The sequence below is a fragment of the Colobus angolensis genome, unplaced genomic scaffold, assembly GCF_000951035.1.
Source record: "Colobus angolensis palliatus isolate OR3802 unplaced genomic scaffold, Cang.pa_1.0 Scaffold84, whole genome shotgun sequence".
Taxonomy (NCBI): domain Eukaryota; kingdom Metazoa; phylum Chordata; class Mammalia; order Primates; family Cercopithecidae; genus Colobus; species Colobus angolensis.
This window is the reverse complement of record NW_012122265.1, coordinates 2406328-2428046: the sequence shown is the minus strand read 5'-3', so window position 1 is coordinate 2428046 and position 21719 is coordinate 2406328. Positions and strand designations below refer to the sequence as shown.

The 21719-nt window shown below is 52.6% G+C and overlaps 1 protein-coding gene across 2 annotated transcripts in view; it reads right to left on the bottom strand.

Annotated features, from left to right (window-relative positions):
- Nucleotides 1-21719, bottom strand: part of KCNQ1 (potassium channel, voltage gated KQT-like subfamily Q, member 1) — a 407135-nt gene that overhangs the window by 322755 nt on the left and 62661 nt on the right. Inside the window, exon 2 of one of the 2 annotated variants that reach the window (XM_011930101.1) lies at nt 897-988. The exons of the other annotated variant lie outside the window; for it this stretch is intronic. Coding sequence (XP_011785491.1) covers nt 897-988 — 92 coding nt within the window. The remainder of the gene's footprint in view (nt 1-896; nt 989-21719) is intronic. 2 annotated transcript variants of the gene reach the window in all.

Genomic DNA, 21719 nt, shown 5'->3' with positions numbered 1-21719 from the left:
TGGGGTGCCTGTGCACCCTCCTGCCTCTGCAGAGCCACCCGCCACCCCCTCTGCCTCAGCTCCAAGGCCAGACAGTCGCAGTCCCCCACTCTGCAGAGCCGGGAAACCGAGGCCCTGGGAAAGGATGAATCCTATGCGTGTTCTGGACACGGAGTGGGAAGCAGGGCAGGCTAGCGAAGGGGTGGAAGGGAGAAGACATCGACCCCCCCAGGTCATGTGGTCCCCTGAACGCTGTCCCACCTGAGCTCCCAGGACAGCGTGGTTCATGCGGGGGGCGCTGCATGAGTGGGCAGCCCCCCACGCCCCAGGAAACAATCCCTTACTTGTTCTCCTTGGCAGCAAATTGGCCTCAGGAGCAGTGACGGCGAGCGCCAGCCCCGAGGGCACCTGGTGAATTATCCAACATCATTCCAGCATCTCAGCCCCGGGTGCCCGGGAACACAGGAACGTGCAGGAATCCTACCAGGGTCACGGCCCGAGACGCTGCGGGAGGGTTCCCCCGGGGTGCAGGCAGTGGGCCTGGGTGGGCTCCACGGCTCAGATGGCCTGGGGCTAAAGCGAGTTGAAGGCTGGAGACTCCATGACCTGCCCTGTCGCACACACTAGGGCCCCCTGAGCAGTGCCCCTAAATGGGCCTGATTGATCCAGGTGCAAATCCAGTCCAGGCAGGGGCCATGCTGGGACTCTGGCCCTCTGTGCCCACTCGGGGACAGGCCCCATACACAGTGAGTGACAGCCTCGTTAACCCATGCAGGGCGTTTTATAACCCTGAGATGTTTCCCAATAAAGCTGAGAAACCTGAAAGACAGCCGCCTACTTCACATGCAAAGACACGTGGGCAGCTCGAGGGGCGCCCTTAGAACTCCCGCTCGAAGCCACTGCACCGTGGAGCTCACCCAGGGTCGACGCTGAAACTCCGGGGCGCATAACCCCTGGAGCGTTTCATAGAACTTTGCACTCCCGTGTCCGTATGCTTAATTTCTTGAATCTGTAAACATTAAAAATTACGTTAATACTTGAAGAGTTTTGTCAGTCTGAAAGCATCATGCATGGAAGGACGTGAGCACAGAGGCGCCTTGAGCACACCGCACCACGCACAGCGCCAGCCACAGAAGCGCAAAGGCCGCAGGGCTCCACTCGGGAGGCACCTGGAGCAGCCAAATCCACCGTCACAGGGAGGCAGACAGCGGGACCGGGGGATAGGGGATCTGTGGACACGGGGAGGACGGATCCATGGTCGCGGAGAGCAGGACAGCAGGCCGGGGAGAGGGAGTGGAATTTCATGGGTGCAGAGTTTCAGTTTGGGAGAGAAGTTTTGGGGTGGATGGTGGTGATGGTTGCACAACCATGTAAATGGACCTAATGCCACTGAACTGTAACCTTACAAAGAGTTAAGATGGTAAATTTTGTGTTATGTGTATTTTATCACAATAAAAAAAAAAAAAGCACTTTTTAAAGGAAACAGTAAACAACATTCATAGAGCACGCATCAGAAGGTTCAAAATGTTTCACGTGGCTGGTGAACGAGGTCGAGCAATGTTCAAAGACCCCTACTGGGGAAAGGACCTCGCCAGGCTGATAAGCAGATAATGGGTTAAGCGAACGTAAAGCCGAACGAAGGCAGGACAGGGCCTCGATGTGTAACCTCGAGAGATTAAATATTGATGCTTAAACCCCAAACCACATCCTGGAAGACTCCAAATGCCTCCAAAACCCACGTGCCCCGGGAAGGAAACAACGGGGGCTGGAGAGGACAGGCTTCCCCTGCTCGCTCACTGGCCACCAGCAGGTCTCCATCCCTGATGTGGCTGCCGGCTCCAGGGCAGCTGAGCTCAGAGCCCTGGGATGCGGAGGCCCAGGGCAGAGGTCTCAGGGCCTGCCAGGGCTGTTCCCCAGGGCTGAATCTGCACCTCAGTAAAAAAGTAACCAGCTGGTCACCCCCCTCACCAGTGGCTGTCAGCGGGCAGCCTCAGCAGGGTTTGGGGGTCACCAAGGTTACCCACAGGCTCACCTGCTTCCTGGCTCTGCATGGGTGGAGCCTGGGCCAGGCATCTCCTGACCCCTCCCAAAGGGGTGAGTCCTGGCCCAGACAGAGGGCCCCACACTGGGCTGGACACTGGGCACAGGTTCCCACCTCTGAACCCCACGTCACATCATGGAAGGTGTCACATCATGGAAGTCCTGGTGAGGAGACAGAAGCCCTGGTGAGGCACGTCTGGTCCCAGGCTGCCCCCCGGAAGCCCCCTGGACTGGGACCAGGAGGTACTACCAACCGATGGGGACGCTGGGCTCAGACACAGCATGGGAGGCACCCAGACTGGCTGACTCCAGGGCCCCCGGCCCCACCACTCGGTGCCATGGTCCTGAGGCAGGAATGCCATAACCAGGCCACGCGCCATCCCGGGTAGGGCTGGGAGCGACAGGGCCCTTTTCAACCTTCCAGCCTCTGCGGGCTCCTGTGTCCTGGGTGTGTGGCGGCCTCACTCTCGTGCTGTGCAGCACGTGGCCGGATCCTCCTCTGTTGAATCTGTCCTGTCTTTTAGGAGGACAAGTGTCACTAGACTTGGGGATGCAATCACGCCTCTCCAGACCCTCAACCTCAGCTGGAAAGGGGTTTTTTCTATGTCAGGTCACATTTGCAGCTTTCAGGGATGGAAACCAGTCTTGGGGGCCACCACCTGGTGTCCTATGACATATGATAAGTATTTAATACATTACTTATGATCATTATTGGTAGATTTTGAATTCTTAAACAGCCGAATTAGGTATTGGTCAAAAACATGTATTAGCTTTTTTTGTTTTGTTTTGTTTCGTTTTGAGACAGGGTCTTGTTCTGTCGCCCAGGCTAGAGGACAGTGGTATGATCCTGGCTCGCTGCAGCCTCAATTTCCTGGGCTCAAGCGATCCTCCCACCCTGGTCTCCGAAAGCGCTGGGATTACAGGATGAGCCACCATGCCCAGCCTCATGTCTTCATTTTTAAAACATAATTCAAAATGTACTCAAAACTCAGAGTTTCCTTTTCATCCTCTCACCTCCAGATCCTTCATGGAATTGCATCTGCAAAAATTCTTTTAAAACGAGGGTGGCATCCATGCACACTGGTGTCAGGACAGGGACATCTCCCTCACCATTCAGCCCACAGAGCATCACCCAAACCCTGTTGTGTTGGAGAGAAGGGGGCTGGGGGTAACAACTCCCAGCACAGGCGGGACCCGGCTGGGCCATCTTCAGCAGGCAGCTGCCACGTCAGGAGTAGGTCCATGAGGCTCCCTAGCACCCCAGCCCCTCAGGGACCAGCACTTCTCACCAGAAAGGCAACAGCTGCCCCCAACCATTGCCTCTCAGGCCCCCACAGAGCACCCTGTCTGCCGTTGTCCACACGTCCCAGCTGGCTAGCAGGGCCTTGGAAGCCTCTCCCTTGGCAGCCACAACAGAGCACAACCCACAGAAGAGGCGTGGATGTGATCCCACACCCGCTTCACAGACCCACAGCCTGGGCCCCCCGGTCCAGCTCTGGGTGCACGGACGCCTCCCCCACCTGGCCGGGCCTTCTTGGCCCAGAGCTCCCGTGGCCACCCCATGCCTCACGCTGTTTTGAACTCTTTAACTGCAACTTGTTCCACAGCAGCTGAGTCTCATTTCTTTCAAATGTTCTTGAAGGCAACGTGATCCACAGCCCAAAGGACACAACAATGGGTGACTCGGTGCAGATTTCTGCCCTCATTGTCTCCGGAAGCCGCAAGTGTCCTGCTGCCCCCATTAGACACAGCCGCCAGCCCGCCTGTCAAGGAGCCATCCGGAGATTAAACCTGTGTCCCGCAGGAAGACTGAGGCTGTCCCCAGCCTCTTGGGGTTTCAGCTGACACTTTTCCCAAAACAGATCTGGACTGGGAACCCCAAGAAACAGGTCCCTCCCTGCCAGCTTTCGGCTGGGCCCCCACAGAGCTCCTCTGCCTGCAGTACCTCCCCACAGGCTGGTCCTCCTGCCAGGGCCACCGGGCCTGTACCCAAACTGTGGGGCCACCGGGCCTGTACCCCAACTGTGGGGCCCCTCAGGAGGCCTCTGGCTCTGGCTTGTACCAGTTCATGGACCACCAAGCAGTCATTGCCACCACTGCCTCCCCGACCAGAGCAGGGGCTCCCCAGGCAGGGGCCCACCAGCTGCATGCCCTCTGAAGCCCAGTGCCAGGCTTGGGATGCACGTCTGTGAAGTGTTTACTGGATGACTGCTGGTGTGAATGAATGTTTAGGGTAAACCCTGCAGCTCGGTGAATGAAGTCTCAGTGCTGCCTCCTCCATGCAGGCCTCCAGAGTGAATCTGGAAGTGAGATTAGGCTCCTCAGGCTCTGTTCTTTTCCTTCCTATCCTGCCCCACACCACAGGCTCAGCCTAGCCCCCGAGTGGCCTTTGAGCAGGACATGGTACTGAAGCAGCGTTCTGCAACCCCCTCACCCCCAGGCTGCATGCCAACAGCACAGGTTGACAGGTCACTGGGAGTCTCCTGGGGTGGGCTTTGACGTGAGCTGCGGGTGCACGCATGGCCAACAGCAGGCAGGTGTGAGCAGGCAGGACATGCAGGCACATGCTCCCACTGGCCAAACCAGTCTCTCTTCCCTGAAGGAGCAGCGTCTTAGGGGCTGCCCCTAGAAGACCAACTCAGGACAGGTGCAGGAGGTGGGGATCCTGCCGGGGGAAACCCTCCCAACCCACCTGGCTGCCACACCACATGCCTGGACGTCCTGGGACAAGGTCCTACCTTTACTTCCATTCTGCCTGAGTCCTGCCAGAGAGGTGAGGCGCCACAGGCCAGACACTGACGCAGCCGGGACTCAACACGCGTGGGGTGGGGAACACGCCCCAAATCCAACCTGTCCCAGGGCTTCTCAGCCCTGAGTCCCCTTCGGTGCAGACAGAAAGCCAGGTCTCCCACCAGAGCCCTCCAGGGTGTCCCAGGAGCTGTCCCTGGAGATCCATCAGGTGCATCTCACCCCATCCTCATCACCAGGAACCTGGATGCCCCCGCACCAAGAGGCGACAAGTGTGCGTTCCCTTTTCAACAGCCCTGCAGGGTGTTGGGTTCTGCTGAGGGACTGCTGAGGAACCCAGCCAGGGACTGCTGGGTTCAACTGAGCACAGGGCTCCTGGATGCTCAGGTTGTGCAGTGGGGATGAGGGCTGGCCCCGCCTAGCAGCTACTGAGGGCTCATTCCCAACTCATTCCCTGACGCGCAGGGCCCTCGACCACACCTCAGTGCAGAGCCTGGAGCCTGGCCCTGATCCCTCCTTTCCAAGAGCAGCCTGGGGGCGAACACAGCCACGCTCGAGGCCCCTGCCGCACCATCCTGAGTGTCACATCAAAGCCCTTCAGAGGCACTACAGGGACAGGTGCTGGGGGAGCCTCAGGCTGCTAGGAAGCTTCCCAGAGGCACCACCGGGAAGTCAGGGCGAGGTGGGGGAGAGATTGGGGCGGGAGGGTCAGAACAATGTCCCTTCCTACCAGAAGAGCCCAGTGCAGGCCTGGCACACCTCTGGGCCAGAGAGGAAATGTCCTAGGTGTGGTGGGGCAGGTGGCCTCTGTGGCAATATTCAGCCGGGCATGGCTGTGTCCTGATAAAACTTTATTGACAAAATCAGGTGCTGGCTGTAGCATGAGGACCCCGGCACACAGTACTGCTGAGAACCCAGGGCTCTGGCAGGATGACGTGGGTGTCTGCACCTGGGTGTTGGTTTCATGGGACCCGCTGCATGATCAGGAGCACCCAACGATGGCATGTAAACATCAAGCTGAGGGCAACCAAATTGGTCATGTCTGGCTCCCTGTCCTTCTCAAAGGCTTTCTGGGGGCCAATTTTGAGCCCAGAGATTGAGAATTCAAACAGGAACGTGTGTCCCCAGAGCGGGTAGCCACATCCCCTTTACAAACAGGCTCTATCGTCGCCTCCCAAGAAGCACAGTGGGTCAGTGGTCCCAGGCGTGAGGGAGGCTGGGATTGAGCCATGTAAAGTCCACTTCCTCCTGTCAACTCTAAACTTCATGAGAAGCCTGAGAAGTCGACCCATCCCTCATTCACAGGACAAGAGAAAGCTCAGAGAGGTTAAGGGACCTGCCTCGAGTCACACAGCACTGAGCAGTTGGCGAGAACTGGACTCCAGGTCTGCCCGACAGCATCACAGGTACCCACTGCACCTCGAAGCACCCTGAAAACTACAACCCAGAAGCAAGCCTGGAGTGGTGGCATCTGGGCAGCCTGACCTTCCAGAGGGAGATTCCAGCAGGAGCCCTGGCCTGGGGGTGGGCAGATAGGCCCAGGGGCTCAGTGAGGAGAGCAGTGGGATGCCCGGCCCCTGGGGTCAAAGCTGTCACTGCAGCCATGGCACACACAGAGGTGGCCAGGGCCTCAGCAGAGGACGGGGGTGGCCAGGCTCTGGGGTGCAAGCAGGAAAGGCATGAGCTTCTCCTGGGGCCTGGAGGGTGCAGGTGGCCAGGCAGAGGCACAAGCCCGCCAGGGCCGAGGGCTGCTGGGGACGGGGCTCTCTGCTCCCGGGGCCGGCCACACAAAGCCGGGCTCCCCGGGCTGTGATAAGACACCCACAGAGAGTATATTTAGAAGGCGCCGGGAGGACAAACTGAAGTGACCCCATGGACGTGTCCCTATCTACCCTAGGACACTCGTCTTGTCTCTGTGAGAGGCCTGCCCAGGGTGGGGAGGGGCTGGGTGGACCAGATGCACCTGCGCACCCCCCACCCCAGAAATGGCGAGGCTCTGCCTGGGCATGGCTTGGTCCCAGGAGCCTTGTCCCTCACCCCCACTGATGGCGGTGGCACTGTCCTGGAGCAGAGGGTGGTGGTCTTGCCGGGCAGCAGGGGCCTCGGGGACGTGGAGGGGTGGCCAGGCCTCCCCACCCCCAACACACAGGGCGGGCTTTAAAGCCTCTGAGAAGTGAATGAAACCACGTCCTTTGCAGCAACATGGATGGATCTGGAGACCAGGATCCTAAGCGAACTAACAGAAACAGGAAACCAAACACGGCACGTTCTCACTCACGAGTGGAAGCTAGACAGATGGGAGGCTTGGATGGAAAGACGGAGAAAGGTCACTCTGGGACTCCAAAGGGGAGGTGGAGTGGGTGGGAGGGGGAGGGTTGAAAAAATTACCTTCTGAGTGCCATGTCCAATACCCGGCTGATGGGCACACGAGAAGCCCAAACCCCACCATTATGCACATAACAAACAAGTATGTGTACTCCTCAAATCTAAAACAACATAACATAAAAAACAAGAAAGACTTGAGGAAGCCAGCAGAGCTCCCAGAGCACCTCCACTCGGGAAGGCGGCGAGGTGCGGAAGGACAGAGAAGGTCTCAGGTGCCCGGGAACCGCAGGCAGCCAGGTCAACGCAACCCACTGGCAGCTGAGGGCGTGGGTCCCCAGGGTTCATCCCTACTTGAGAAAGTCCCTCCTCACATCTAGCCTAAGTCTTTCTTGCTGTAGCTTGGTCTCCTACATAGGGAAACCTCCTGCCCACTACAGAGAACACAGGGTGTCCCTGGAAACAGAGCTGCTGTGTGGCCTCGAGCCTCAGTTTCTCCACTGGGACATGGGAATGCATCAAGGGCACCCGGCAACCTGAGCCACGTTCATCCTCAGATCAGCCCCAACCACACCTCAGTATTCCAGAGATGGGGCAGCCCCAGGCTCCGGGACCACAGACACCTGGCAAGATGCTGCCGGGCTCTATGACCAGGCTAAGAGCAAGCGGGGAGGCGGCCAGGGTCCTGCATGGCAACGTGCCCCAGGCAGCTCCCTCGGCTCTTCTCACTGCCTCCTTGGCCGCCAGCGAGGTAAGGTGCGACGATGGCAGGGGAGGGGGGCATCTTCCCCTCCGTGGAGGGCCAAGCCAGGAGCTGAGGGCAGCTCAGGTTGGGGAAGCTGACCAGGCCACCAGGAGTCACCTGCACACCCCCCACCCGCTGCCGATGGAGACAAACAGTCCCCCAGTGTCACTGTGGGGCCCGGGAGCCACCTGCCTCTCTGAGCAGCTGGGTGAACCAGCATGGGACAGGCCCCATGCACACACCTGGCAGGCCGGGGGGCATCAGAGGCCTTGAAACAGGCAGGTGGGGCTTTAGCCGGGCAGGTGAATTCTCTTTCTGCACCTGACCTTCCTCCCTCTCCCAGCCCACTGGAAGGGGCAATCAGGGAGGGTTTCTCAGAGGTAGAGGCCCAATCCAGGCAGAGAGAACCGCAGCCTGTGCAGAGCCCAGAGAGAAGAATGCAACCTACAGGGATGGACGGAACTCAGGAGAGAGGCCAGTGCAGAGACGCAGAGAAGCAGCGGCTGGGGTGGCTAGGACAACCCCAGGCTCTGGTGATGGAGGCTCCCAACAGCAAGTGGGTGGCCATCTCTCCCAATAGGCCCCAGTGTGGTGGACTGGTGTCTGCGGAACCCTACACAGGACAGGGGTGCCTTGGGCCCAGCAGGGACCTCAGGCCGGCAGGTGCTTAGGCCATGCCCTGGGGAAGAGGGCCCAAGACCCCCTAGGCTCTGCGGCTCTGGGGGACTGCCCAGCACTTTGAGGGCAGGGCACGTGGATCCCATCCCAGACACGCCCCTTTGATCCGCAGGGCAAACAGCTGCCCCACCCTCAGGTCCCACGGGTCTCTTGAGGTCATGAAACCTTTCCAGTTGAGTCTAGAACTGACACTTAGAGATAGTCTCTGCATGGCCATACCAGGGGACAGCCAAGAAGAGCAAATAGCACTCAGGTGAGTGACGCCCCCTGGAGTTGTGCAATGACATGGCCAGGAGAAGACAAAGGTCCTGGTGGGGTCCCTGCACCCACATCACACAGGGTCAGGATTCACCCCCAAATAAGACCTGGTAGCCCAGAGCACAGCACAGCATCACAGCTCTCTCCTCGGGAGCTCTCTCCTGGGAGGACGGCTCTTCCCAGTGAGCAGGTCAGGACACGAGCAGGCCAGGGCACGAGCAGGTCAGGGCACGAGCAGGCCAGGGCACGAGCAGCCTCCTTCCCGAGCCACCAACTCTCCGACCTCCCAAGGTTCCTGCTCCAGGGCCCACTGCCTTCCCAGAGCCAGAGCTCCTAAAGCCCCATCATCTACTCCCCAAGACCCTGGGCCAGGAAAACCCTCTGCTGACACAGCAAGGATCTCGCCAAGGGGACAGACCCCCTTGGGGAGCGGGACACGCCAGCCCCCACAACTGGGGGTGCCTCCTCATTGCAGTTGTTTACCTGAACTCCAGGCAGGCAGGCAGGTGCCCTCAGCCTCCATGACCAGTGGTGGCCCTGAGGCATCCCCTGTAACAGCAGGCTGGACCAGAGAGTGGCCCCAGGCACCCAGGGACCCAGCCCAGCTCAGCCTCAGGCCCAAGGCATGGACATCCCCACTCACAGAGCAAGAGGCGGCCAGAGGGCCTCAGGGCAGGGCTGCCCATCCCCAGAAGCCGCCGAGGGACACTTCCACACACAGCCCGCTGGCCCCACGCGGTCGTGGCCACACTTGTCTTGAGGGAAGGCTGGGAGGGGCTGTCATTCCAGGTGGCTGTGCGTCCCATTGGAAATCCGGGTGTGTGGGGGCAAGGATGAGGGGGAAACGGGGATTCCGAGGGGGAGGTGGGCATACTGGGATGGGGGACAGACAGTTCTCCTGGCTGCCCATCTTGGGGGCATCACTTTTCTGCCAATCCCAGTGGCCCCAGGCATCGATGGGAGGATGCAGAGGCAGGGGCAGCCTGCGGCCCCCTCCCGACCTGGCTCCAGCACCCATAGGGCCCTGAGTCCAGGGAAGGCTGAGCATGTGCAGTTCTCATTGTCACGGACTGGGCAGGCCGAGCACTCAGGTTTTGTGCAAATCTTGTTCGACTGAGGGTGCACGGCCCATGGAAAGCCCTGGCATGTAGGAGGCACCCAACCCTGGCATGAGACGCCAATCTTGCATGCCGAGCCCGACAGTGCAGCCCCTGACGTCTCTGCCCTGCAGGAAGCGGTCCCATTTCCTTTCTCCAGCTGACCCGAGACAAATGCTCGTGCTTCCTCTGCACTGCTTCCTCATGCCCTGTCCACGCCCACTCTGACCTGTGCCCTCCACCAGGGAAAACCACAAGTTTCTCCCTGCACAGGGGGCTGCAGGCCAGGCCAGGCTCCACATGGCAGATTGAGGGGCCCGCATGCGTCCAAGCACCCGCTCCCCTGGGCTCCTGCGTGGAGGTTCCCAGGGCACAGAGGACCTTCCGGGCCACAGTTCCACCAGGCCTGGCTTTCACCAAATCCCGGAGTCACTCATGGGCCTGGAGGGAGGAAGTGGCTAATTTTGCAACAGGCCTGGCATGGGGCATTGAATTATTCAACAACAGATGCATTTAGCAGTTTTATTTCTGTCTCGGTATCCTCAGTCCCGCCCAACAGGAGCCCAACTCTGGCAGGAGGGGCAGGTTGGCACCTCTACGCAGCAGCTAGGAGCATGGAGACCACTCACCCGTCGCCTGCCACAAACCACCAGTCATGGAGGGTGGACTCCCAGGCCACAGACTGACCAGGACTCGGTTAAGCCATATTACCACCCACGCAGAGACTGACCCTGAAGGGCTCCTGGGCCTGACAAGTTGGTTCTGGCTCCATGGGGGTTGGGGAGAGGGAGAGGGCATTCAGAAAGGGGAATCAGGTGGTACCAGTTGCCTCCCCAGGAAGCCCTCCAGTGGCAACCTCTGGCTCTCACTTCTGGCCCTGCTACCAGGAACAGTAGGGGCTGCCCCCTTCCCCACCCCACATCCCCTTTTCAGTGACAGCCACACCCAAGCCACATCCCACAAGAGCCACATCCCATGCCTGGCTTTTGTTCCTGCTGCCCCCGACCCAGGAGGCACGTAGTGTGTGCCTGGCACCACGCTGGGCCCCAGGGGTGCAGCGACAGATGACAGACACAGGGAGAGAGAAAATAAACCAGTAAATGAACACATAAAACCACCACCAATGCGGAAAAGAGAAAGGGTGATGTCTTGGGGAGAGGCAGGGCAAGAGGGCTGCCCCAGAAGTTGGTGTGGGATCTGAATCGAGTAGAGAGCTAGAGGCAGACCCTGCAGGCAGAGAAAACTGCATGTGCAGAAGCCCCCAGGAATGGCCTGGTCTGGGTGGTGGGAACAGAGTGATGGGCAGGGAGAGTTGCTCACACTGCGATCGGAGGAAGGCCGCTCCCAGGAGTGCCTCCAGGCCCAGGAGCGACATCTGAACGTGCCAGCCTACCCAGGACCTGGAGGCAGGCTCTGGCCTAGAACCTGCTGCTAACCAGAGAAGCACCTGGCCTGGGCCTCAGAGACTTCAGCTGGATGGAAAGGTAGAACACCACCAGCGTGGCTTCACTTTCACGGGCATTGCCCAGAAGCAGAGAAGCCCAATAAGCCTTGTTTGTTTGTTTGAGACAGGGCCTGGCTCTGTCCCCCAGACTGGAGTGCAGTGGCACAATCTGAGCTCACTGCAACCTCCACCCCGGGCTCAAGCGATCCTCCCACCTCAGCCTCCAGAGTAGCTGGGACTACAGATGTGAGCCACCACGCCCAGCTAATTTTTGTACTTTTAGTAGAGACGGGGTTTCACCATGTTGCCCAGGCTGGTCAGGCTGGTCTCAAACTCCTGGCCTCAAGCAATCCACTTGCCTCAGCCTCCCCAAATGCTGAGATTACAGGCGTGAGCCACCACGTCCAACAAACCTTCATTTATTTATTTATTTATTTAGGACACAGGGTCTCATTCTGTCGCCCAGGCTGGAGTGCAGTGGTAAGATCATAGCTTCTGCAACCTTTCACTCCTGGGCTCAAGTGATGCTCCTACCTCAGCCTCCCGAGTATTTGGGACCACGGGTGCATGCCAGCACACCCAGCTAGTATTAATATTTTAATTTTTTTGTAGAGATGGGGTCTTGCTATGTTGCCCAGGCCGGTCTCGAACTCCTAGGCTCAAGCAATCCTCCCACCTTGGCCTCCCAATGAGCTGGAATGACAGGCCTGAGGCACCACGACTGATCCCAATTAGCCTTTAAACACCAGGAAACCAAAGTCAGATGCCAGAACACATATAAAGAGAGAGGCGGCCCTGGCAGTGGGTCTGCTCCCGGCTGTCACTTGTCACCTCTGTGGGCATTTCCCAAGCCAGGCTACATCACACCACCATTGGTCGGCCCCGCCAGGGTTCCCTGTCCACGCCTCCCAGTCCACTTGGCTCAGCCGGCAGCCACTCAGCCCCCGCTCCCCACCCCCGGAAGCCCCTCTTTTCTTTCTCTATCCCAGGACTGTCTCCTGGCCCAGACCCAGACAGCTCACAGCTGAGGAGGAACAAAGCAGAGGAAAGGGACGTGGTGTGACGTGGTGGGAGTGAAACGCTGACACCTCCGTGGCCATCTGGGACCACAGCCTGTGCTACTGCCCTCACACCCGGACCTGGAGCTGCCACTTCCTGCCTGCCTGCCTCCCAGAATAGCCGGGCACATCCTCCGAGCAGGCTGCCCTGCCTTCCCCTGCCTCTGCTCAGGACACAGACTCCTCCTAAGACACCGGAGGCACCCCACACAGCACAGACCCAGCCTCCCAGCCACCGGCCACTCACTGGAGCAAAGGGAGCCAAGTCTGGCTTTGGAGAGGAAGATGGGGTTTGCCAGGCAAGGGGGTGCAGAGATGCTGAACTTGAACATGGAGGGGAAGCAATGATGATGCCGAGGGAAGGGGCCCTGGGATCCTACCAGCCCCTTCCCCAAAGTCCAAAGCCATTCTTCATGAAATATTATGTGACATTAAAAACTTAAATTTTCAGTTTCATGAAACAGCAGATAAAAGCCTTGAGATAGGTGCTCTGTCTCCCAACCTGTGCTATGTTTTTGGTAGCAGAGTCCTTCCCCCAGGGGCCCCCAAGTTCCCCAGAATGGGGTATGTGTTGTACTAATTTCAAGACCTCTATTTCACCCTGAGCAATACCTCCTCCTCCAGGAAGCCTTCCAGATTGCTCAGTCAAATCCCATGCAGACTCTGCACACACTTGCCCAGCACTGTGCCCCTTCCCCATGGCCCTCATCCAGCTGGAGCTCTACTTTCTTCGTTTGCCTCTGTGACTGTAGGGTGCCCTCCAGTGCCCACAAGGGCCAGGCTGTGTGCATCTGGCACGTGGGTGTGGAGGGAGCACGTGTTCAACTGTGACTTTCCTTAGCCCTCCTCAAGCCTGTGTGAGAGCAGGGGAATTGATGGCTTTCTTCCTAAAAAGCTTAGTTCAACAGTCTTGCCCATCCCTCCCGTTCAGGGAGTTTCTATAGAGGAAGCCAGGTGGTCACTGCCATCTTCAAGGATTCCCTGGGGGGTCTCTGAGCAACAACAGGAGATCTAGGTCACCCACACCCTCTGTGCTCTGAGAAGCCCACCTACTAGTCTCCTGAGACCCTGTGAGCCAAGCGAGACCCCCACCCCACCTGCTGGTTATATCACTGTCTGCATGATACATGGGACACTCCACTCAGGACCCACACTCCTCCCCGTGCAGAGCAGCCAGGCCCTGGGAGCTGTGTCCTGACCTGAGATGCAGTGTCCACGGCACTGTCTGGACGGTGCTCCCCAAAGCTTGCCCTGCTGAACCCAGGTTCCGGGACAATGATGGGCTCCTGGCCTAAAGTCTTTCCAAGTCATATCTCCGCCGGGTAACGGCAAGTCAGACAAGCCAGTATGGTCCACACAGGAACCCAAAGACCCTTGGTGACCACCATGGGTTGGTGGAGGTTGTTGCACCTCAAACATGCATGCCTAGTGTTTGTAAACCTCACCTTCAGCAGCAGCATCCCCGGGAACCCCCAGCTCTATTGCCATGGGGCCAAGGCAGCACGGACCCCTGCCGGGGCCCAGGCCAGCTCTGTGGGGCCAAGCTGGGTGTTTGTGCCTGAGAGGTTTCAGGCAGGGTCCCAGCCTCCATGTACGGGGCTGGGAGCCACCAGGACCCAGACTCCCACATACATGTGTGGAATAAAACTCACAACCCCATGTCACCAAGTCAAGGCTAGTTCCGAAACCTCTCAGGAGTGCTCAACACTGAGTCCTTTGTTCTTCCTCCATCACCCCTGTGGAGGTGCAGGACACTCACACTCCTGGATTTGCCTTCCTTGCCCTCAGCCTCCACAGCTGCCATCACTACAGCTCTCGCCCTCTGCCCTTCCACCCACCCAGGCTACGGGAGGCCCTGTCTAGCCCCGGCTCTCACGTCATTTACACACTGACACTTCCCCTAGCCTGGGAGCCAGCCTGCACTCTCTCTCCAGAGCTCCCACCTGCGGGTCTTACTGCCTTCAACTCGCCTCATCTGGCTGCCTCACAAACACCTCCAAAATAACATGTCCCCAGCTGGACTCCTTCGCCCCAACCCTGATCCATGTCAGAAACAGAAAGTGCATCCTCCCAAGTGCGAGGGTCCTAGCATCCTTGCCTCTTCCTCCCCTGCGCCCACCACCCAACCTACCTGCAAACCCTGCTTTCGACAGCAGTGGTCCTGACTTCTCACCCTCCCTTCAAACCCTCTAGAGCAAGCCATGCCGTCCCATCCCTCAGCCACCTCTCAGTCACAGCCTTCTGCTCGTCTCCTGTCCTGCCCAGTGACCCAACACTCCATGTTCCACTTAGAGGCCAGAGGGGCCTCATGAAGGCTCCAGCCAGTGGGGTGAACTTCTAAGGAAGTGGTCTCAGGCCACCATCCAAGACAAGATTACCTTAGATCATGCACAAGAGCAAACTCCAAATGGACAAGGAGCTAAATGCAGAAGACAAGGCCCCAAACTTCTAGAAGAAAACACAGTGGATTCCCCTTAACTTCAGTGGAGGAAAAGCCTCTCAACTGTGGCCCTTAATCGAGAGGCAGTAGAAAGAAGCATGATAAATTTGATGATATGAATATGCAAAATTTCTCATGGCAAAAAGCACCATAAGCAAAGCCAAAGACAAGTGACCAACTGGGGGACAATTCACATGAGTCCAGACAAATGTTCCCACAACATAAATGACTTAAAGATTGAGAGACCAAGAACCAAACACCCAATAGAAGAAGCTGGAAATGAGAAGAGAGACGATTTGCAAATACACACAGACATGACTTTCAGACACAGGGAAAACATTCAAACTCAACGTAATTACAGAAAAACAGATGAAAACAAAGCTATGGACCCGGCAAAAAGTAGTGTGACAGCACACTGCCAGCACAACTGTAGAAAAAACGGCATGCTCATGCATTGCTGGGGGCGTGCAAATGTGCAACCGTTCTGCAGGAAATTTGGTCACACCCAACAAAACTATGGGCTTCTCTTTCAGCCCAACACTCCCATTTCTAGGAATCTACCCTGAAGATAAAACCTCCAACAACAGGAACATCCATAGATACAAATTTATTCTTTGCAACATTGTTTCAACAATACAGTACACATATGTATAAGGCTACACTGTGCAACATTGTTTATCACTGCACAATACCAGAACAACCTAAATGCTCATAAACAGGAGAGGGTTTGAAAAAGCATGGCACATCCAACCATGAAACACGAGGTGGCTCTAAAAAAGAATATGGAAGGACCCCACGAAGTGATATGTAGTGGTCTCTAGAAAATACTATTACGTGAGAAAAGCAAATTCAAAAAGTTCATGTATAGTCTTTTCAACAAATGATGGTGGGAAAACTGAGTATCTACATGCAAAAGAATCAAGTTGGGCATACAAAAATTAACTCAAAATGGATCAAAAGTCTAAATGTAAGACCTAGAACAGTATAAACGCGTAGAAGAAAATAGAAGGACATTGGATTTGAGGATGATTTCTTGAATATAACATCAAGGGCACAGGCTCCAGTGAACAGTGCCGCAGTAAATGTAGGAGTGTGGATCTGTCTCTGCTGGACTGATTTTCTTTCTTTTTGGGTATACAACTAGCAGTGGGATTGCTGGATCATAGGGGCTAAGCACATGGACAAATTAAATTTTATGAAAATCTAAAGTCTGCATATCAAAAGGTAATATTGGCATTGGCAGAACAGATAAACATGATCCAGCTACATGCTGTCTACTAGAGACTCATGTTAGAGCCAAAGACACAGAAAGATTGAAAGTGAAAGGGTGGAAAGGGTGGAGAAAGATGTTCCATGCAAATAGCAACCGTAAGAGCAGACTGGCTACTAACATCAGCCAAAAATAGTTTTATAATAAATCTAAGAAGGTTACAAGAGACAAAAGAGGACACTGCATACTAATCAAAGGTTCGACACTGCAAGAAGATGTTACAAATAACCATTATAAATATTTATGCATCTAACGGCTGATGATCAAAAGATACAAAGCAAAAATTTACAGAACTGAAGGGAGAAATAGTTCTACAATGATGGTGAGAGACTTAAATACCATACTCTAAACAATAAACAGAACAACCAGGCAGAAGGTAAGTTACAGAATAGAGGACTTAACACAATAAGCCACCTAGATCTAACCAACATACAGAGAACACTCGACCCATGACCACAGCATGCATGTTCATCCCAAGTGCACATGGAAATGTTCCCAGGAGAGATCAGGCCATGAATTAAGTCTCAAAATACTCAAAAAGATATGCAGTCATACAAAGGATCTTCTCCAACAATAATGGGATAAGGTTAGAAATCAACAATAGAAGTAAAATGGAAAAATTAACAAATTTATGGAAATGAAACAACATACTCTTAACCAATGAATCAAAGAAAAAGGGGGGCAGAGGGAGGGAGAGCATCAGAATAAATAGTTAATGCATGTAGGACTTAATACCTAGGTGATGGGTTGACAGGTGCAGCAAACCACCATGGCACACATTTACCTATGTAACAAACCTGCCTGTCCTGCACATGTAACCTAGAACTTAAAAAAAAAAAAAAAATCAGAAGAGAAATGAGAAAATACTTAAATGCAAATGAAGATGAAAACACAATGTACCCAAACTTACTGGAACACAACAAAAGTGGTGCTAACAGAAAAATGTACACCTATAAGCTCTTTTTCTTTTTGATTTTTGTGGGTACATAGTAGGTGTGTAGATTAATGGGGTCCATGAGATATTCTGATGTAGGCACGCAGTGCATAATAATCACATCGAGGTAAACGGGGGTATCTACTACCTCAAACATTCATCCCTTGTGTTACAAACAACCCCATTATACTCTTTTCGTTTTATTTAATTTATTTAGTTAGAGACAGAGTCTCACTCTGTTATCCAGGCTGGAGTGCAGTGGTGCGATCTCAGCTCACTGAAACCTCCACCTCCTGGGTTTGAGTGATTCTCATGCCTCGGCCACCCAAGTAGCTGGGATTACAGGTGTGTGCCACCATGTCCAGCTATTTTTTCTATTTTTTGTAGAGAAGGGGTTTCACCATGTTGGCCAGGCTGGCCTCGAACTCCTGGCCTTAAGTGATCCACATGCCTTGGCCTCCCAAAGTGCTGAGATTACAGGTGTGAGCCACTATGCCTGGCCTTCTTTTAGTTATTTTTAAGTGTATAATTAAATCATTGACTATAGTCACCCTGTTGTGCTATCAAATACAAGGTCTTATTCATTTTTCTATTTTTTTGTTATTTCCATTAACCATCTCTACTTCCCTCACAACCCCCACTACCCTTCCCAGCCTCTGGTAACCATCCTTTCACTCTATCTCGAGTTCTATTTTTTTTTTTTTTTTTTTTTAGACGGAGTCTCGCTCTGTCACCCAGGCTGGAGTGCTGTGGCCGGATCTCAGCTCACTGCAAGCTCCGCCTCCCGGGTTCACTTAATCTTTATCTCCCACAAATAAGTGAGAACATGCAAAGTTTGTCTTTCAGTGCCTGGCTTATTTCACCTAATATAGTGCCCTCCAGTTCCATCCATGTTGTTGCAAATGACATGTTCTCATTCTTTTTCATGGCTAACTAGTATACCATTGTGTGTATACACAGCATTTTCTTTATCCATTCATCTGTTGATAGACACTCAGGTTGCTCCCAAATCTTGGCTATTGTGAACAGTGCTGCAATAAACACAGGAGTGTGGATCCTTCTCTGCTGGACTGATTTTCTTTCTTCTGGGTACATAACTAGCAGTGGGACTGCTGGATCGTAGGTAGCTCTATCTTTAGTTTTGAGGAGCCTTGAAACTGTTCTCCAGAGTGGCTGTACTAACTTACATTCCCACCAACAGTGTACAGGGGTTCCCTTTTCTCCACATCCTCACTAGCATTCATTATTGCCTATCTTTTGAATAAAAGCTGTATTAACTAGGCTGGGGTCATATCTCATCATAGTTTTCATTTGCATTTCTCTGATCAGTGATGTTGAGCGCCTTTTCATTTACCTATCTGTTGTCTTTTTTTGAGAAATGTCTATTCAGATCTTTTGCCTATCTTTTAATCGGATTATTAGATGTTTTCCTTGTATGGTTGTTTGAGCTCCTTATATATTCTAGTTACTAGTCCCTTGTCAGATGGGCACTTTGCAAGTATTTTCTCCCATGCTGCAGGCTGTCTCTGTTTCCTTTGCTGTGCAGAAGCTTTTTAACTTGATGTGATCCCGTTTGTCAATTTTTGCTTCGGTTGCCCATGCTTTTAGGGATTACTCAAGAAATCTGCTCACTCCAACGTCCTGGAGAGTTTCTCCAGTGCCTTTTTAGTAGTTTCATAGTTTGAAGTCTAGATTTAACTCTTGAATCCTGAGTCCACTTCGGTTTTTTAATATGGCAAGAGATAGGGGTCTAGTTTCATTCTTCTGCATATGGATATCCAGTTTTCCCAGCATCGTTTATTGAAGAGACTGTCCATTTCCCTGTCTCAGGGTTTTCTTCATTGGAGGATTTTTAAATTACAGGTTCAATTTCATTACTGCTTAGCGGTCTGTTCAGGTTTGCATTTCTTCCTGGCTCAATCTTGGTAGGTTGTACATGTCTAGGAATTTATCCATTTCTTCTGGATTTTCCAATTTAATGCATATTCTTGGCACCACTCAAAAATGAGTTCATTGTAGATACATGGATTTGTTTTCTGGGTTTTCTGTTCTGTTCCATTGGTCTATGTGTCTGTTTTTATGTCAGTACATGCTGTTTTGGTTACTATGACTGTAGTATAATTTGAACTCAGGTAACGTGCTCCCTCCAATTTTGTTCTTTAGCTCAGGATAGCTTTGTCTATTGTGGGACTTTAGTGATTCCATATAAGTTTTAGGGCTGTTTTTGCTATTTCTGTGAAGAATGACATTGGTATTGTGATAGGGGTTGCATTGATTCTGCAGATTGCTTTGGACAATATAGACATTTTAACAATATTGATTCTTCCAATCTATGAACATGAAATTTCTTTCCATTTTTGGGTCCTCTTCAATTTCTTGCATCAGTGTATTATAATTTTCATTGTAGAGATCTCTCACTTCTTTGGTTAAGTTTATTCTTAGGTATTTTATTTGTAGCTATTTTAAATGGGATTACTTTCTTGATTTGTTTTTCAGATTGTTCACTGTTGGCATATAGAAATGCTACTGATTTTTGTATGTTGACTTTGTATCCTGCAACTTTACTGAATTCATCAGTTCTAACAGTTTTTTTGGTGGAGTCTTTAGGTTTTGCCAAATATACGATCCTATCATCTGCAAACAAGGATAATTTGACTTCTTTCTTTCCCATTCGGATGCTCTTTATTTTTTTCTCTTATCTGATTGCTCTAGCTAGGACACCAACTACTGTGTTAAATAACAGTGATGAAAGTGGGCATCTTTGTCATGTTCCAGGTCTTAGAGGAAAGGCCTTCAGTTTTTCCCCATTCAGTATGTTACCAGCTGTGGGTCTGTCACATATGGCTTTTATTATGTTGAGGTATGTTCCTTTTTTTTTTTTTTTGAGACGGAGTCTCGCTCTATCGCCTGGGCTGGAGTGCAGTGGCCGGATCTCAGCTCACTGCAAGCTCCGCCTCCCAGGTTTGCGCCATTCTCCTGCCTCAGCCTCCCGAGTAGCTGGGACTACAGGCGCCCGCCACCTCGCCCGGCTAGTTTTTTGTATTTTTTAATAGAGACGGGGTTTCACAGTGTTAGCCAGGATGGTGATCCGCCCGCCTTGGCCTCCCAAAGTGCTGGGATTACAGGCTTGAGCCACCGCGCCCGGCCAGTATGTTCCTTCTATACCTAGGTTTTTGACGGTTCTTATGTTGAAGGGATGTTGAATTTTATCAAGTGCTTTTTCAGCATCAATTGAAATGTTCATGTGGTTGTGTCCTTCATTCTGCTGATACGATGTATCACATACGTTGATTTGCATATGTTGAACTATCCTTGCATTCCTGGGGTGACTCCCACTTGGTCATGATGAGTGATCTTTTTTAAGGTGTTGCTGAATTTGCTTTGCTAGTATTTTGTTGAGGATTTTTGCATCAATATTTATCAGGGATATTGGCCTGTGTTTCCTTTTTTTGATGTATCTTTGTCTGGTTTTGGTAACAGGGTAATACTGGCCTCGTAGATGAGTTTGGAGGTATTCCCTTCTCCTCTATTTTTCATAAGAGTTTCAGAAGGATTGGTATTAGTTCTTGAAATGTTTGGCAGAATTGAGCAGTGAAGCCATCAAGTCTCAGGGTTTTCTTTGTTGGAGGATTTTTAAGTTACAGGTTCAATCTCATTACTGCTTGGTGGTCTGTTCAGGTTTGCATTTCTTCCTAGCTCAATCTTGGTAGGTTGTACATGTCTAGGAATTTATCCATTTCTTCTAGATTTTCCAGTTTATTGGCATAGAGTTGCTCATAGCAGCCACTAATTAACCTTTCAATTTCTGTGGTATCAGTTGTAAAGTCTTTTTTGTCTCTGACTTTAGTTAATTGGATCTTCCCTCTTCTTTCCTTAGTCTGGCTAAAGGTTTGTCAATTTTATCTTTTCAAAAAAACCAACTTTTTATTCTGTTGATCTTTTGTCTTTTCTTCCCTTCAATTTCATGTATTTCTGCTCTAAACTTTATTATTTCTACTAATTTTAGGTTGACTTACTCTTGCTTTTCTTGTTCTTTAAGATCATTAGGTTGTTTACTTGAAGTTTTTCTCTTTATTGATGCAGGTGCTTTTAACTAGAAACTTCCCTCTTAAGCTTTTGCTATATCCCACAGGATTTTTATTATTATTATAAGTTCTGAGGTACATGTGCAGAACATGCAGTTTTGTTACATAAGTGTACACGTGCCATGGTGGTTTGCTGCATCCATCTACCCATCATCTACATTAGGTATTTCTCCTAATGCTCTTCCTTCCCTAGTCCCCCATCCCCCGACAGGCCCTGGTGTGTGATATTCCCCTCCCTATGTCCATGTGTTCTCCTTGTTCAACTCCCAATTATGAGTGAGAACATGCAGTGTTTGGTTTTCTGTTCTTGTGATAGTTTGCTGAGAATGATAGTTTCCAGCTTCATCCATGTCTCTGCAAAGAACATAAACACATCCTTTTTTATGGCTGTATAGTATTCCATGGTATATATGTGCCACATTTTCTTAATCCAGTCTGTCATTGATGGGCATTTGGGTTGGTTCCAAGTCTTTGCTATTGTGAATAGTGCCACAGTAAACATAAGTGTGCATGTGTCTTTATAGCTGCATGATTTATAATCCTTTGGGTATATACCCAGTAATGGGATGGCTGGGTCAAATGGTATTTCTAGTTCTAGATCCTTGAGGAATTGCCACACTG